The sequence below is a fragment of the Caloenas nicobarica genome, unplaced genomic scaffold (genome assembly GCF_036013445.1).
Source record: "Caloenas nicobarica isolate bCalNic1 unplaced genomic scaffold, bCalNic1.hap1 Scaffold_344, whole genome shotgun sequence".
Lineage (NCBI taxonomy): Eukaryota > Metazoa > Chordata > Aves > Columbiformes > Columbidae > Caloenas > Caloenas nicobarica.
Window position 1 is genome coordinate 49,965 of NW_027017333.1, and position 16,005 is coordinate 65,969.

General features: G+C 65.3%; 2 protein-coding genes and 1 non-coding gene across 3 annotated transcripts; 1 reads left to right on the forward strand and 2 right to left on the reverse strand.

The window, feature by feature from the left end:
* Nucleotides 1–1,972: 1,972 nt before the first annotated feature.
* On the forward strand, nt 1,973–11,071 carry DHDH (dihydrodiol dehydrogenase). Its single transcript, XM_065658003.1, has 7 exons — nt 1,973–2,563; nt 3,174–3,285; nt 3,790–3,953; nt 6,911–7,157; nt 9,003–9,127; nt 10,111–10,297; nt 10,843–11,071. Exons 1-7 carry the CDS (start codon nt 1,973–1,975, stop codon nt 11,061–11,063), a joined length of 1,647 nt encoding a protein of 548 aa, XP_065514075.1. The 3' UTR covers nt 11,064–11,071.
* A 966-nt stretch (nt 11,072–12,037) lies between these two features.
* On the reverse strand, nt 12,038–15,735 carry RPL13A (ribosomal protein L13a). Its single transcript, XM_065658006.1, has 8 exons — nt 15,652–15,735; nt 15,354–15,426; nt 14,725–14,790; nt 14,004–14,105; nt 13,799–13,884; nt 13,071–13,130; nt 12,834–12,956; nt 12,038–12,211 (listed from the first exon to the last, which is right to left on the reverse strand). The coding sequence occupies exons 1-8, from the start codon at nt 15,664–15,666 to the stop codon at nt 12,125–12,127; spliced, it is 612 nt and encodes a 203-aa protein (XP_065514078.1). The 5' UTR covers nt 15,667–15,735; the 3' UTR covers nt 12,038–12,124.
* On the reverse strand, nt 13,247–13,316 carry LOC136002784 (small nucleolar RNA SNORD34). The gene has a single exon (XR_010608005.1). It is a non-coding gene; the product is annotated as a small nucleolar RNA SNORD34 (small nucleolar RNA).
* Nucleotides 15,736–16,005: the final 270 nt, after the last annotated feature.

Sequence of the window (16,005 nt, forward strand, 5' to 3'; positions counted from 1 at the left end):
AAATTCACCCGAATCCACCCAAAATTCACCCGAATCCACCCAAAATTCACCAGAATCCATCCAAAATTCACGCGAATCCACCCAAAATTCACCCCGAATCCACCCAAAATTCACCGGAATCCATCCAAAATTCACGCGAATCCACCCAAAATTCACCAGAATCCACCCAAAATTCACGCGAATCCACCCAAAATTCACCCGAATCCATCCAAAATTCACCCGAATCCATCCAAAATTCACCCCAATCCACCCAAAATTCACCCCGAATCCATCCAAAATTCACCGGAATCCATCCAAAATTCACCCGAATCCACCCAAAATTCACCCGAATCCACCCAAAATTCACCCGAATCCACCCAAAATTCACGCGAATCCACCCAAAATTCACCCGAATCCACCCAAAATTCACCCGAATCCACCCAAAATTCACCCGAATCCACCCAAAATTCACCAGAATCCATCCAAAATTCACGCGAATCCACCCAAAATTCACCCCGAATCCACCCAAAATTCACCGGAATCCATCCAAAATTCACGCGAATCCACCCAAAATTCACCAGAATCCACCCAAAATTCACGCGAATCCACCCAAAATTCACCCGAATCCATCCAAAATTCACCCGAATCCATCCAAAATTCACCCCAATCCACCCAAAATTCACCCCGAATCCATCCAAAATTCACCGGAATCCATCCAAAATTCACCCGAATCCACCCAAAATTCACCCGAATCCACCCAAAATTCACCCGAATCCACCCAAAATTCACGCGAATCCACCCAAAATTCACCCGAATCCACCCAAATCCACCGGTAAGAACTGGGGGGGCACTGGGAGGGCTGGGAAGGGCCCCAGTGAGGTCCACGGGGAACTGGGGTGAACTGGGGTGAACTGGGGTGAACTGGGGTGAACTGGGATGAACTGGGATGAACTGGGGTGAACTGGGGTGAACTGGGGTGAACTGGGGGGCACGGGGGCCCCGCCCCCCCGTGACGTCACGTGAACAAATGCCGGTTTCCCGCCTTTCTCCCGGCCCCGCCCCCTCCCCCCTTACCCACAGTGCCCCGCGGCAGGGGGCGGGGCCCGGCACGTGCGATGATTGACACCTGGGTCCCCACTGGGGCCTGGGTGGGGCCCGGACGCCTGGGTCCCTCCTTGGGGCACTCCTGGGTTCCCCCCGTGGGGCATCCCTGGGTCCCTCTGTGGGGCACTCCTGGGTTCCCACTGGATGTCTGGGTCCCTCCATGGGGCACTCCTGGGTTCCCCCCGTGGGGCATTCCTGGGTTCCCACTGGATGTCTGGGTCCCTCCATGGGGCACTCCTGGGTTCCCCCCGGACGCCTGGGTCCCTCCTTGGGGCACTCCTGGGTTCCCCCCGTGGGGCATTCCTGGGTCCCTCCGTGGGGCATTCCTGGGTTCCCACTGGATGCCTGGGTCCCTCCTTGGGGCACTCCTGGGTCCCTCCGTGGGGCATTCCTGGGTTCCCCCCGTGGGGCATTCCTGGGTTCCCCCCATGGGGCATTCCTGGGTCCCTCCGTGGGGCATTCCTGGGTTCCCACTGGATGCCTGGGTCCCTCCATGGGGCACTCCTGGGTTCCCCCCGTGGGGCATTCCTGGGTCCCTCCGTGGGGCATTCCTGGGTTCCCACTGGATGTCTGGGTCCCTCCATGGGGCACTCCTGGGTTCCCCCCGTGGGGCATTCCTGGGTCCCTCCGTGGGGCATTCCTGGGTTCCCACTGGATGCCTGGGTCCCTCCTTGGGGCACTCCTGGGTTCCCCCCGGACGCCTGGGTCCCTCCATGGGGCACTCCTGTTTCCTCCCCAGCCTCGCCCCCACCCCCCCGTGACCTCTGACCCCACCCAGCAGCTCCGCGTCCCCACGTGGGGTGTGGGGGGAGGGGCCACCACCCACGGGTGGGGGAGGGGCGGGCGGGGCCCCCATCACCCCCGGCACCGCGCCCGGGCGGGGCCAGAGATGGAGCCGCCGCCGCCGCGCCCGGACGCCGGGGTCCCTTCTCACCCGGACGCCGGGGTCCCTTCTTGCCCGGACGCCGGGGTCCCTTCTCGCCCGGACGCCGGGGTCCCTTCTCGCCCGGACGCCGGGGTCCATTCTCACCCGGATGCCGGGGTCCCTTCTCGCCCGGACACCGGGGTCCCTTCGCACCCGGACGCCGGGGTCCCTTCGCACCCGGACGCCGGGGTCCCTTCTCGCCCGGACGCCGGGGTCCCTTTGCACCCGGACGCCGGGGTCCCTTCTCGCCCGGACGCCGGGGTCCCTTTGCACCCGGACGCCGGGGTCCCTTCTCGCCCGGACGCCGGGGTCCCTTTGCACCCGGACGCCGGGGTCCCTTCTCGCCCGGACGCCGGGGTCCCTTTGCACCCGGACGCCGGGGTCCCTTCTCGCCCGGACGCCGGGGTCCCTTTGCACCCGGACGCCGGGGTCCCCTGTCGCCCGGACGCCGGGGTCCCCTCTCGCGGTCCCACCCGCTGGGGCATCTGCTCGGCCGGTCACATCAGCCACGACTTCGTGGTGGCCCTGAGGACCCTCCCCCCCGAGGAGCACGTGGTGAGGGGGAGGGGCGGGGGGAGGGGCAGGGGTCCCCTGGAGGGGGGAGGGGCTGCCCCGGACACCTGGGTCCCCGTGGATGGGGGCGGGGCTCTCCCGGACGCCTGGGTCCCTGGAGGTGGGGGAGGGGTGCCCCTGGGTCCCTATGGGTGGGGGAGGGGCTCTCCCGGACGCTGGGGTCCCTAGAGGTGGGGGAGGGGTGCCCCTGGGTCCCCATGGATTGGGGGAGGGGCTGGCCCGGACACCTGGGTCCCTGTGGAGGGGGAGGAGCCCTCCCGGACACCTGGGTCCCCATGGATTGGGGGCGGGGCTCTCCCGGACACCTGGGTCCCTGGAGGTGGGGGAGGGGTGTCCCGGACACCTGGGTCCCCATGCGTGGGGGAGGGGTGTTCTGGGGTCCCCATGGGTGGGGGAGGGGCTCTCCCGGACGCCTGGGTCCCCATGGGTGGGAGTGGGGCTCTTCCCGGATGCCTGGGTCCCTGGGGGTGGGGGAGGGGTGCCCCTGGGTCCCCATGGATGGGGGAGGGGCTGCCCCGGACACCTGGGTCCCTGGGGGTGGGGGAGGGGCCCTCCCGGACGCCGGGGTCCCCATGGCGGCCCTGCCCCGCAGGCCGTGGCCGTGGCCGCCCGGGATCGTTCTCGCGCCGTCTCGTTCTCGCGGCGCCACCGGATCCCGCGGGCGTACGGGAGCTACCGGGAGCTGGCGCAGGACCCGGCCGTGGGTGCGGCCCCTCCCCCGCCCCGGACGCCGGGGTCCCCTGGGGGGGAGGGGGGGGGAGGGGGGGGCCGTGGGGATGGGGGAGGGGCTGAGGGGGGGAGGGGCGGGGGGAGGGGCGGGGGGGGAGGGGCTGGGGGGGAGGGGCTGAGTGGGGGTGGGGGAGGGGCAATGGCGTGGGGGGAGGGGTAATGGGGGATGGGTGTCAGGGGAAGGGCGATGGGGGGGAGGGGCGATGGGTGGGGAGAGGGACAACAGGGTGTGGGGGGAGGGGCAATGGGTGCGTGGGGGAGGGGCAAAGGGTGTGGGGGGGAGGGGCAGTGGGTGCGTGGGGGAGGGGCAATGGGTGCGTGGGGGAGGGGCAATGGGTGTGTGGGGGAGGGGCAGTGGGTGGAGGGAGGGGCGGTGGGGGAGGGGTGTGTGGGGGAGGGGAGTGTGGGGGCGGGGCGGTGGGGGAGGGGGGTGTGGGGGGTGGGGGTGTGGGGGCGGGGCTGACCCGCCCCTCCCCCAGACGTGGTGTACGTGGGCGTGGTCACCCCGCAGCACCTCCCCCTGGCCCGGCTCTTCCTCTCGGCCGCCCGGCCGGTGCTGCTGGAGAAGCCGATGGCGCTGAACTGGGAGCAGGTTCGGGAGCTGGTGGAGACGGCGCGAGGAATGGGGGTGTTCCTGATGGAGGTGGGACCAGTGGCACCAGTAACACCAGTAACACCAGTAACTGGGGGTGTTCCTGATGGAGGTGGGACCAGTAACACCAGTAACTGGGGGTGTTCCTGATGGAGGTGGGACCAGTAACACCAGTAACACCAGTGACACCAGTAACACCAGTAACTGGGGGTGTTCCTGATGGAGGTGGGACCAGTAACACCAGTAACACCAGTGGCACCAGTAACACCAGTAACACCAGTGGCACCAGTAACACCAGTAACACCAGTAACTGGGGGTGTTCCTGATGGAGGTGGGACCAGTGACACCAGTAACACCAGTAACACCAGTAACACCAGTAACTGGGGGTGTTCCTGATGGAGGTGGGACCAGTAACACCAGTAACACCAGTAACACCAGTAACACCAGTAACTGGGGGTGTTCCTGATGGAGGTGGGACCAGTGGCACCAGTAACACCAGTAACACCAGTAACTGGGGGTGTTCCTGATGGAGGTGGGACCAGTGGCACCAGTAACACCAGTGACACCAGTAACTGGGGGTGTTCCTGATGGAGGTGGGACCAGTAACACCAGTAACACCAGTGACACCAGTAACTGGGGGTGTTCCTGATGGAGGTGGGACCAGTAACACCAGTAACACCAGTAACTGGGGGTGTTCCTGATGGAGGTGGGACCAGTGACACCAGTAACACCAGTAACACCAGTAACACCAGTAACACCAGTAACTGGGGGTGTTCCTGATGGAGGTGGGACCAGTGGCACCAGTAACACCAGTAACACCAGTAACTGGGGGTGTTCCTGATGGAGGTGGGACCAGTAACACCAGTAACACCAGTAACACCAGTAACTGGGGGTGTTCCTGATGGAGGTGGGACCAGTGGCACCAGTAACACCAGTAACACCAGTAACTGGGGGTGTTCCTGATGGAGGTGGGACCAGTAACACCAGTAACACCAGTAACTGGGGGTGTTCCTGATGGAGGTGGGACCAGTAACACCAGTGACACCAGTAACTGGGGGTGTTCCTGATGGAGGTGGGACCAGTAACACCAGTAACACCAGTAACACCAGTAACTGGGGGTGTTCCTGATGGAGGTGGGACCAGTGGCACCAGTAACACCAGTAACACCAGTAACTGGGGGTGTTCCTGATGGAGGTGGGACCAGTGGCACCAGTAACACCAGTAACACCAGTAACACCAGTAACTGGGGGTGTTCCTGATGGAGGTGGGACCAGTGGCACCAGTAACACCAGTAACTGGGGGTGTTCCTGATGGAGGTGGGACCAGTAACACCAGTGACACCAGTAACACCAGTAACTGGGGGTGTTCCTGATGGAGGTGGGACCAGTAACACCAGTAACACCAGTAACTGGGGGTGTTCCTGATGGAGGTGGGACCAGTGGCACCAGTAACACCAGTAACACCAGTAACTGGGGGTGTTCCTGATGGAGGTGGGACCAGTGGCACCAGTAACACCAGTAACACCAGTAACACCAGTAACTGGGGGTGTTCCTGATGGAGGTGGGACCAGTAACACCAGTAACACCAGTAACTGGGGGTGTTCCTGATGGAGGTGGGACCAGTAACACCAGTGACACCAGTAACACCAGTAACTGGGGGTGTTCCTGATGGAGGTGGGACCAGTAACACCAGTAACACCAGTAACTGGGGGTGTTCCTGATGGAGGTGGGACCAGTAACACCAGTAACACCAGTGACACCAGTAACTGGGGGTGTTCCTGATGGAGGTGGGACCAGTGGCACCAGTAACACCAGTAACTGGGGGTGTTCCTGATGGAGGTGGGACCAGTGGCACCAGTAACACCAGTAACACCAGTAACACCAGTAACACCAGTAACTGGGGGTGTTCCTGATGGAGGTGGGACCAGTGGCACCAGTAACACCAGTAACTGGGGGTGTTCCTGATGGAGGTGGGACCAGTGCCACCAGTAACACCAGTAACACCAGTAACTGGGGGTGTTCCTGATGGAGGTGGGACCAGTAACACCAGTAACACCAGTAACACCAGTAACTGGGGGTGTTCCTGATGGAGGTGGGACCAGTAACACCAGTAACACCAGTAACACCAGTAACTGGGGGTGTTCCTGATGGAGGTGGGACCAGTAACACCAGTAACACCAGTAACTGGGGGTGTTCCTGATGGAGGTGGGACCAGTAACACCAGTAACACCAGTAACTGGGGGTGTTCCTGATGGAGGTGGGACCAGTAACACCAGTAACACCAGTAACACCAGTAACTGCCCCCCAGTGACCCCAGTTTGTTTCCCAGTGCCCCCAATCCCCCCACTCCCCCCTCCCAGTGCTCCCACTGTCCCCTCCCATTCCCCCCATTATTCTCTCCCAGTGCTCCCAGTAACCCCGCTCTCCCCTCCCAGTGCTCCCAGTGACCCCATTATTCTCTCCCAGTCCCCCCAGTCCCCCCTCCCAGTCCCCCCATTATTCTCTCCCAGTGCTCCCAGTGACCCCATTATCCCCTCCCAGTGCTCCCAGTGATCCCATTATCCCCTCCCAGTCCCCCCAGTTCCCACCTCCCAGTGCTCCCAGTGCTCCCAGTGACCCCATTATCCCCTCCCAGTGCTCCCAGTCCCCCCATTATCCCCTCCCAGTCCCCCCATTATTCTCTCCCAGTGCTCCCAGTGACCCCATTATCCCCTCCAGTGCTCCCAGTGACCCCATTATCCCCTCCCAGTCCCCCCAGTTCCCCCCTCCCAGTGCTCCCAGTGACCCCATTATCCCCTCCCAGTGCTCCCAGTGACCCCAGTAACCCCATTATCCTCTTCCCAGTGCCCCCCGTTCCCCCCTCCCAGTCCCCCAGTCCCCCCATTATCCCCTCCCAGTCCCCCTGTTCCCCCCTCCCAGTGCTCCCAGTCCCCCCATTATCCCCTCCCAGTCCCCCCAGTCCCCCCGTTCCCCGCTCCCAGTGCTCCCAGTGAGCCCAGTTTTCCGCAGGGCTACTGGACGCGCTTCCTGCCGGCCTGGGGGCGGCTGCGGGCGCTGGTGGCCGGGGGGGCCCTGGGGGACCCCCTGTTCTTCGGGGGGGCCCTGGGGGTGGCCCTGGGGGGGCTCCCCCGGCTGCGCGACCCCCTGGGCGGGGGGGCCCTGCTGGACCTGGGCGGGTACGGGCTGCAGATGGCGACGGCGCTGCTGGGGGGGGCCCCCCGAAAACTGCGGGCCCAGGGGACCCTGCACCCCAGCGGTGAGACTGGGGGCAACTGGGAGGGACTGGGAGGGACTGGGAGGGGGATTGGGGGGGACTGGGGGGCACTGGGATGGGGATTGGGGGGCATTGGGGAGGACTGGGAGGGGGATTGGGGGGCAGTGGGGGCACTGGGAGGGGCACTGGGAGGGACTGGGATGGGCACTGGGGGGCACTGGGAGGGGGATTGGGGGGACTGGGAGCAACTGGGATGGACTGGGAAGGACTGGGAGGGGGATTGGGGGGCACTGGGGGGCACTGGCATGGGGATTGGGGGGCATTGGGGAGTACTGGGAGGGGGATTGGGGGGCAATGGGGGTACTGGGAGGGGCACTGGGGGGCACTGGGAGGAGGATTGGGGGGACTGGGAGCAACTGGGATGGACTGGGAAGGACTGGGATGGGGATTGGGGGGCACTGGGAGGGACTGGGATAGACTGGGAAGGACTGGGAGGGACATTGGGGGGAATGGGAGGGGGACTGGGGGGCAATGGGAGGGACTGGGGGGCAATGGGAGGGGGATTGGGGGGCACTGGGGAGTACTGGGAGGGGGATTGGGGGGACTGAGAGGGACTGGGAGGGGGATTGGGGGGCACTGGGGGCACTGGGATGGGGATTGGGGGGCACTGGGGGGCACTGGGATGGGGATTGGGGGGCACTGGGGAGTACTGGGAGGGGGATTGGGGGGACTGAGAGGGACTGGGAGGGGGATTGGGGGGCACTGGGGGGCACTGGGATGGGGATTGGGGGGCAATGGGGGCACTGGGATGGGGATTGGGGGGCATTGGGAGGGACTGGGGGCACTGGGATGGGGATTGGGGGGCACTGAGGGCACTGGGAGGGGCACTGGGAGGGGCACTGGGAGGGGCACTGGGAGGGGCACTGGGAGGGGCACTGGGGGGAATGGGAGGGGGACTGGGGGGCAATGGGGGGGACTGGGGGGCAATGGGAGGGGGATTGGGGGGACTGGGATGGGGACTGGGGGGCACTGGGGGGCACTGGGATGGGGATTGGGGGGCACTGGGGAGTACTGGGAGGGGGATTGGGGGCAATGGGGGCACTGGGATGGACTGGGAAGGACTGGGAGGGACTGGGAGGGGGATTGGGGGGCACTGGGGGGCACTGGGATGGGGATTGGGGGGCACTGGGAGGGACTGGGGGGCACTGGGATGGGGATTGGGGGGACTGGGAGCAACTGGGATGGACTGGGAAGGACTGGGATGGGGATTGGGGGGCACTGGGGGGCACTGGGATGGGGATTGGGGGGCACTGGGAGGGACTGGGAGGGACTGGGGGGGAGTGGGAGGGGGATTGGGGGGCACTGGGAGGGACTGGGAGGGGGATTGGGGGGACTGGGAGCAACTGGGATGGACTGGGAAGGACTGGGATGGGGATTGGGGGGCACTGGGAGGGACTGGGATAGACTGGGAAGGACTGGGAGGGGCATTGGGGGGAATGGGAAGGACTGGGAGGAGGACTGGGGGGCACTGGGGGGGACTGGGAAGGACTGGGAGGGGCACTGGGGGGAATGGGAGGGACTGGGGGGCACTGGGAGGGACTGGGGGGAACTGGGGGGTTTGGTTGAGACCTTGACCTTGGATTTCACTGGGACCCGTCAGCTGTTGGGGGGTGGGGCCACTGGGTGTGTGTGTTTGGGGTCATCGAGAGGTCACTGGGGTCACCTCAGGTCATGGCCATGACCGTGACCTTGACCTTGGATTTCACTGGGACCCGTCGGGTCGTGCTCAGCATGGGGGGGGGATTTGGGGGGGTCGGGGGTCACTGAGGGGGCTCCAGGGGGTTTGGGGGTGTCCAGGGGGGGTCACCGGGGTGTCCTTGTCCCCAGGGGTGGATGAGACCGTGACCATGACCTTGGATTTCCCCGGGAAGCGTCAGGCCGTGTTCAGCGTGTCCATCGCGGCCGAGCTGCCGGGGGGGGCGACGCTGGGGGGGACGCGAGGGTGGGCGCAGGTGAGGGGGGGGCACCTTGGGGTGGGGGGGGGGCCCTATTGGGGGGTCCCCTTGGGGTGGGGGGGGGTGTCATTGGGATGGGGGGGTTCTGGGGTCCCTTTTGGGGGGTCCCCTTGGGGTGGGGGGGGGTGTCATTGGGATGGGGGGGTTCTGGGGTCCCTATTGGGGGGTCCCCTTGGGGTGGGGGGGGTGTCATTGGGATGGGGGGGTTCTGGGGTCCCTATTGGGGGGTCCCCTTGGGGTGGGGGGGGCCCTATTGGGGGGTCCCCTTGGGGTGGGGGGGATGTCATTGGGATGGGGGGGTTCTGGGGTCCCTATTGGGGGGTCCCCTTGGGGTGGGGGGGTCCCTATTGGGGGGTCCCCTTGGGGTGGGGGGGATGTCATTGGGATGGGGGGGTTCTGGGGTCCCTATTGGGGGGTCCCCTTGGGGTGGGGAGTTCCCGGGGGGGGGTCCCTATGGGGGGGGGGGAGGGTCATGGGGATGGGGGGGGGGGGTCCCTGGGGTCCCTATTGGGGGGGTCCCGTTGGGTTGGGGTCCCGGGATGGGGGGGTGCCTATGGGTTCCCTATTGGGGGGTCCCCTTGGGTTGGGGGGGTCCCTGGGGGGGGGGCTCATGGGGATGGGGGGGTCCCTGGGGTCTCTATTGGGGGGGTCCCCTTGGGTTGGGGGAGGTCCCTGGGGGGGGGGGTCATTGGGGTTCAGGGGGTCCCTATGGGGGGGTCATTGGGATGGGGGGTCCCTATGGCTTTCCTATGGGGGGGGGGGTCCCCTTGGGATCAGGGAGTCTCTATTGGGGGCTCATTGGGATGGGGGGGTCCCTATGAGGGTCCCCATGGTGGGGGTGTCTCTGGGGCTTTTGGGGTCCCTGGGGGGGGGGGGTGTCCCTGGTTGCCCCATGGCGGGGCGGGGCACAATGACACCCAGTGGATTGCGGGGGGGGTGGGGACAGACACAGAAACCCTAATGTGTGTGTCCCCCCCAAGTTCCCCAGCCACATGAACTGCCCCACGGAGCTGGTGCTGGGGGGGGGTCCCCAGGACGGGGGGCCCCAGGCGGGGGGGCCCCGGCGGGAGCTTTTCCCGCTGCCCCCCCCGGACCAGCCGCTCAACTTCCCCCACGGCACCGGCCTGAGATACGAGGCCCAACACGTGCGGGAGTGTTTGCTGAAAGGTGGGGGGGTCCTGGGGTTTGGGGGGGTCTGGGGGGGTCCCCTGGGGGGGGTTTGGGGGGTTCCTGGGGGGGTCTGAACCCCAAAAACTTCTCCAGGCCCAGTATGTGGGGGGGTGTTTGGTGGGGGGTACAGGGGGGGTCTGGGGGGGGGTCATGAGGTTTGGGGGGGTCCCTGGGGGGGTCAAATGGGTCTGGGGGGGGTCTCTGGGGGGGTCTGAACCCCCAAATCCCTCCAGGACTGAGATACATGCCCAACATGCGGGGGGGTGTTTGCTGGGGGGTCTGGGGGGGTCATGGGATTTGGGGGGGTCCCTGGGGTCTGGGGGGGTCCCTGGGGGGTTTTGGGGTGTCCCGGGGGGGGGCTCTGACCCCTGTGTCCCCCCCCAGGTCTGACCGAGAGCCCCACGATGCCCTTGGGCACAGGGGGGTCCTTGTGGGTTTTGGGGGGGGTTTGGGGGGTTTTTGGGGGTCCCTGGGGTTTGGGGGTCCCTGGGGGGGTTTTGGGGTGTCCCGGGGGGGCTCTGACCCCCATGTCCCCCCCCCAGGTCTGACCGAGAGCCCCGTGATGCCCTTTGCCGACAGTGAACTGGTGGCGCAGCTGCTGGACGAGGCGCGGGCACAAATGGGGGTGGGGGGGTCCCCAAAACCGCCCCCCCGGCCCCTCCCCCCCCCAGGGGGGTCCCCAACCCCCCCCGGCCCCCCACCAAGTGACCCCCCCCCCGAGAACGAGGGGACCCCCCAAAAAGCGGAGAAACCGCAGCAATAAAGGGCTGAACCCCCCATAGTTGGGGCGCTGCTCCCAGTATAAACCAGTACGGACCAGTAAAGAGCGGTTACGGCAGCGCAAACCAGTCGCACCGGTGCGGAACGGCGACTCCAGTACAGACCAGTACAGACCAGACCGGTGATCCCAGTACAGACCAGTCCACCCAGAACACACCAGTGTCTCCAGTACAAACCAGTACAGACCAGTCCTCCCAGTACAGACCAGTACAGATCAGCGAGTCCAGTATGACCCAGTACAGACCAGTCCCCCCAGTTTGGACCAGTGAGTCCAGTACGAACCAGTACAGACCAGTCTTCCCAGTGCAGACCAGTGACTCCAGTACAAACCAGTACAGACCAGTTCTCCCAGTACAGACCAGTACAGATCAGTGAGTCCACTACGACGCAGCACAGACCAGTCCCCCCAGTTCGGACCAGTGAGTCCAGTACAAACCAGTACAGACCAGTTCTCCCAGTGCGAACCAGTACAGACCAGTCTTCCCAGTGCAGACCAGTGACTCCAGTACAAACCAGTACAGACCAGTTCTCCCAGTACAGACCAGTGAGTCCAGCATGACCCAGTACAGACCAGTCCCCCCAGTTCGGACCGGTGAGTCCAGTAAAAACCAGTACACACCAGTCCCCCCAGTGCAGACCAGTGACTCCAGTACGAACCAGACCAAACCAGTCTTCCCAGTACAGACCAGTCCCCCCAGTGCAGACCACTGACTCCAGTTCAGACCAGTCTTCCCAGTACAGATCCCTACAGACGCGTCTTCTCAGACCAGACCAGTGAGTCCAGTACAAACCAGTACAAACCAGTCCCCCCAGTTCACACCAGTGACTCCAGTACAAACCAGAACAGAACAGACCAGTCCGCACCAGTCCATCCCAGCGCTCCCAGTTCAGAGCAGCAGCCCGTGTTCCCGCAGCCCACCCCAGTCCCCCCGGTTCATCCCAGTCCACACCAGTCCATCCTAATCCATCCCAGTTTATTCGGAGCACGACCCTGCGCCCCCCAGTCCGTCCCAGTCCCCACCAGTTCGTCCCAGTGCTCCCAGTTCAGAGCAGCAGCCCGTGTTCCCGCAGCACGGCCGTGAACGGCGCCGCCTTCGCCTCCACGTTGCGCTCGGCCCGACGCCGCAGGCTCTGGAATTGAGGGGGGGGATCAATTTTGGGGTGTCCCCCCCCGAATTTCAGGGTGTCCCCCCGAATTTTGGCCCATTTCCCCCCAATTTTGGGCCATTTTTCCCCAATTTTGGGGCATCCCCAAGTCCTTGGGGGGCTCCCAAACCCACCCACAAACCTCAGTTTTAACCCCGTTTTGGGGCTCCCCTCAAGTTTGGGGACCCCCCCCAAATTCTGGGGTCCCTCCCATTGTGTGCCCCCCAAATTTTGGGGTGTCTCCCCTCAACTTTGGGCCATTTCCCCCCATTTTTGGGGCGTTTTTCGCCAATTTTGGGCATCCCCGAGTCCTTGGGGGAGACCCCAAAACCCCAGTTTTAACCCCATTTTGGGGCTCCCTCCCAACTTTAGGGACCCCCCCAAATTTCAGGATGTCCCCCCCAAATTTTGGGGTGTCCCCCCTCAATTTTGGGCCTTTTCCCCCCATTCCCAGGCAGCGCCAAGTCCTCGTGGGAAGCTCCAAAACCCCCGTTTTCAGCCCCATTTTTCCGCCTCCCTCCCCATTTCACAACCCCCCAAGTTTCGGGGTCCCTCCCCCAGATTTTGGGGCGTCCCCCCCTTAATTTTGGGGCGTCCCCCCCCTCACCATCAGCTTCTTCTTGCGGTTGTATCGCAGCTTCGCCTTCTCTTTGCGTTTCTCCTCCAGCGCCGCCGTCACCCCCTGGTATTTCCACCCCACTTCGTGCGCCAGACGCCCCAAAAACGCAAACTGGGGGGGACACACGGGGTCAGGGGGGTCCCCAAAACCTGGGGAGGGGTCCCCACTATCTACAAGGCCCCCCAAAACCTGGGGGGGGGGGCTTATTTGCCCCCCCAAACCCACCTTGCGTGTTGGTTTCAAGCGGATGATCTTGAGCGCGGCCGGGACCACCATGCGCTTGCGCTGGGGGGGGGCGATGCAATTTTTTGGGGAGTTTTGGGGTGTTTTGGGGTTTGGGGGGGGGCTGGGAGGGGTTCGGGGGGTTTTTGGGGGGTCCCTGGGGGGGTTTTGGGGGGTCCCGGTGTCTCAGTGTTGGAGTTTTTCTCATGGAGGTTCAACCAATGTAGGTAAATTCCATCATTGACACTGGGGGCAAATTTGGGGGTTCCCCAGAATTTGGGGGGGTCCCAGAGAATTTGGGGGTTCCCCAGAATTTGGGGGGGGGTGCCAGGGAATTTGAGGGTTCTCCAGAATTTGGGGGGTCTTGGGGGTTCCCCAGAACCTGGGGGGGGTCCCAGCGGATTTGGGGGTTCCCCAGAATTTGGGGGGGGTCCAGAGGATTTGGGGGTTCCCCAGAATTTGGGCGATCCCAGGGGATTCCCCAGAACCTGGGAGGGGTCCCAGAGAATGTGGGAGTTCCCCAGAATTAGGGGTGGGGTCCTGGGGAATTTGAGGGTTCCCCAGAATTTGGGGGGGGTCCCAGGGAATTCAGGGGTTCCCCAGAATTTGGGGGGGGTCCCAGGGGACTTGGGGTTTCCCAGAATTAGGGGGGGTCCCAGGGGGTTCCCCCAAAGCTGGGGGGGGTCCCGGGGGATTTGGGGGGTTCCCCAGAATTGGGGGAGTCCCCTCACCTTGTCGTACGGGGGGGGGATCCCGTCAAACACCTTCAGCCGCTCCAGCGCCGCTTGGCCCCGTTTGGTCTTGTGGGGCAACATCCCTGGGTGGGGGGCACAGAATGGGGGGGTCAGGAGGATTTGGGGGGGTCAGGAGGATTTAGGGGGGTCAGGAGGATTTGGGGGGGTCCCCAATTTTATTTGGTGGGGGGCTGGGTCTCACCTCGCACCGTGCGCCAGAAAATGCGGGAGGGGGCGCGGAAGTGAAAGGGCCCCCGGGACGGGTTCGTGTTCATCCGCTTGCGCAGAAACGCCAAAAACTTCACTTGGGGGGGGGGGACACGAAGAAAAAAAAAAAAAAAAAAAAGGGTCACGACCCCCCCCTCGCAGAATGGGGGACCCAGGCGTCCGGGGGGGGGACCCAGGCGTCCGAGAGAGGAGGAACCAAAGCGGGGGGGGGGAACCAAAGTTCGTGGTCGTGGGGGACGGAGGGGGCGGGTTTAAAAGTGACACCGCTGGGGAAGGGGTTTGATGTAACACCGGGGGTGGAAACAGGGTTGGGCGGAACCACGAGGTCGGGGGGGACCCAGGAGTTCGGGGAGACCCAGGAGTCCGGGGAGGGGGGGGACCCAGGCGTTCGGGGGGGCACTAGGAGTCCAGGGGACCCAGGAGTCCGGGGGGGGACCCAGGAGTCCGGGGGGGGGACCCAGGAGTCCGGGGGGGGGACCCAGGAGTCCGGGGCGGGGGACGGGCAGGGACCCAGGAGTTCGGGGAAGGACCCAGGAGTTCGGGACGGGGGGAGACCCAGGCGTTCGGGGGGGCACTAGGAGTCCAGGGGACCCAGGCGTTCGGGGAGGGGAGGGGCAGGGACCCAGGAGTCCGGGGGAGGGGACCCAGGAGTCCGGGAGTCCCGTAACCGTTCCCAAAAAAAACCCCAAACTCACATTTATTGCGGTAAAAATTCCCGGAAATGTTGATCCCTTCACAACGAACGACGACAACGCGGCGACCTGGGGGGGACAGACGGACACGGGGGGGGGGATAAAGGGACCCGGTTCAGCGGCGGCCGCCCCGCCGCGTCCCCGGTGTCCCCCCCGGTGTCCCCCCCGCTCAGCTGGTGATGCATGTGGCGCCTCTCACGGCCGTGAAGCTCAACAGCCCAACGGTTCATCACGGCGGGGGGGTCCCCGGGTCTTCCCGGTAACCGGGGGGGGGTCCCGGTGTCGGTCCTGGGTCCCGGAGGGGGTCTCGGTATCCGGGGGGGGTCCCGGTGTCCCGGGGGGGGGTCTCGGGGGGAGTCTCGGTATCCGGGAGGGAGGTCCCGGTGTCTTCCCAGTGTCCCGGGGGGCGGGTCTTGGTGTCTTCCCGGTAACCGGGGGGGGGGGGTCCCGGTGTCGGTCCCGGTGTCCCGGGGCAGGGGGGTCTCAGTGTCGGTCCCGGTAACCGGAGTGGGGGTCCCAGTGTCGGTCCCGGTAACGGGGGGGGGGTCCCGGTGTCAGTCCCGATGGCCCGGGGGGGGTCTCGGTGTTGGTCCCGGTGTCCCGGGGGGGGTCCCGGTGTCCCCCGCACTCACCCAGCAGCACCTGCTTGGCCACGATGGCCGCCAGCCGGCCCAGGAGGTGCCCGCGCCCGTCGATCACCAGAACCTGCGGCACCGGGACAACCGGGGAAGTGGGGGAGAGTCACCGGGAGGCCCCGCGGGCCACACGTGGCCGCGCTCCCGCCATCTCCCCCCGCTTCCCGCCATCTCCCCCCGCTTCCCGCCACCTTCCCGCGCCGCCCCGGCCCCGCCGTCCCCTCCCCGTGTCCCCCAGGCCGGTTTAGGGCCGTTTTTGGGGCGTTTTGGGCCGTTTTGGGCCCGTCTCCCGCACCCGCGGCTCCGCCATCGCCGCCGCCCGCTCGGCAAAGAGGCTCCGCCCCCTGCGCGCCGCGGGGTCTCCGCTTCCGGCGGGGGGCCGACGCAGGGGCGGAAGTGATGCTAGGAGCCACCTCATTGGCTGGAGCTGCTTCGGTGGGCGGAGCCACGTTTTTGGTTGGGGCCACCTCATTGGTTGGAGCTGCCTCGGTGGGCGGAGCCGCCTCCGTGGGTGGAGCCGCGTCATTGGTTGGAGCCGCCTCGGTGGGCGGAGCCACCTTATTGGTTGGGGCCACCTCATTGGTTGGAGCCGCCTCGGTGGGCGGAGCCACCTGTTGGTTGGGGCCATTTCATTGGTTGGAGCCGCCTC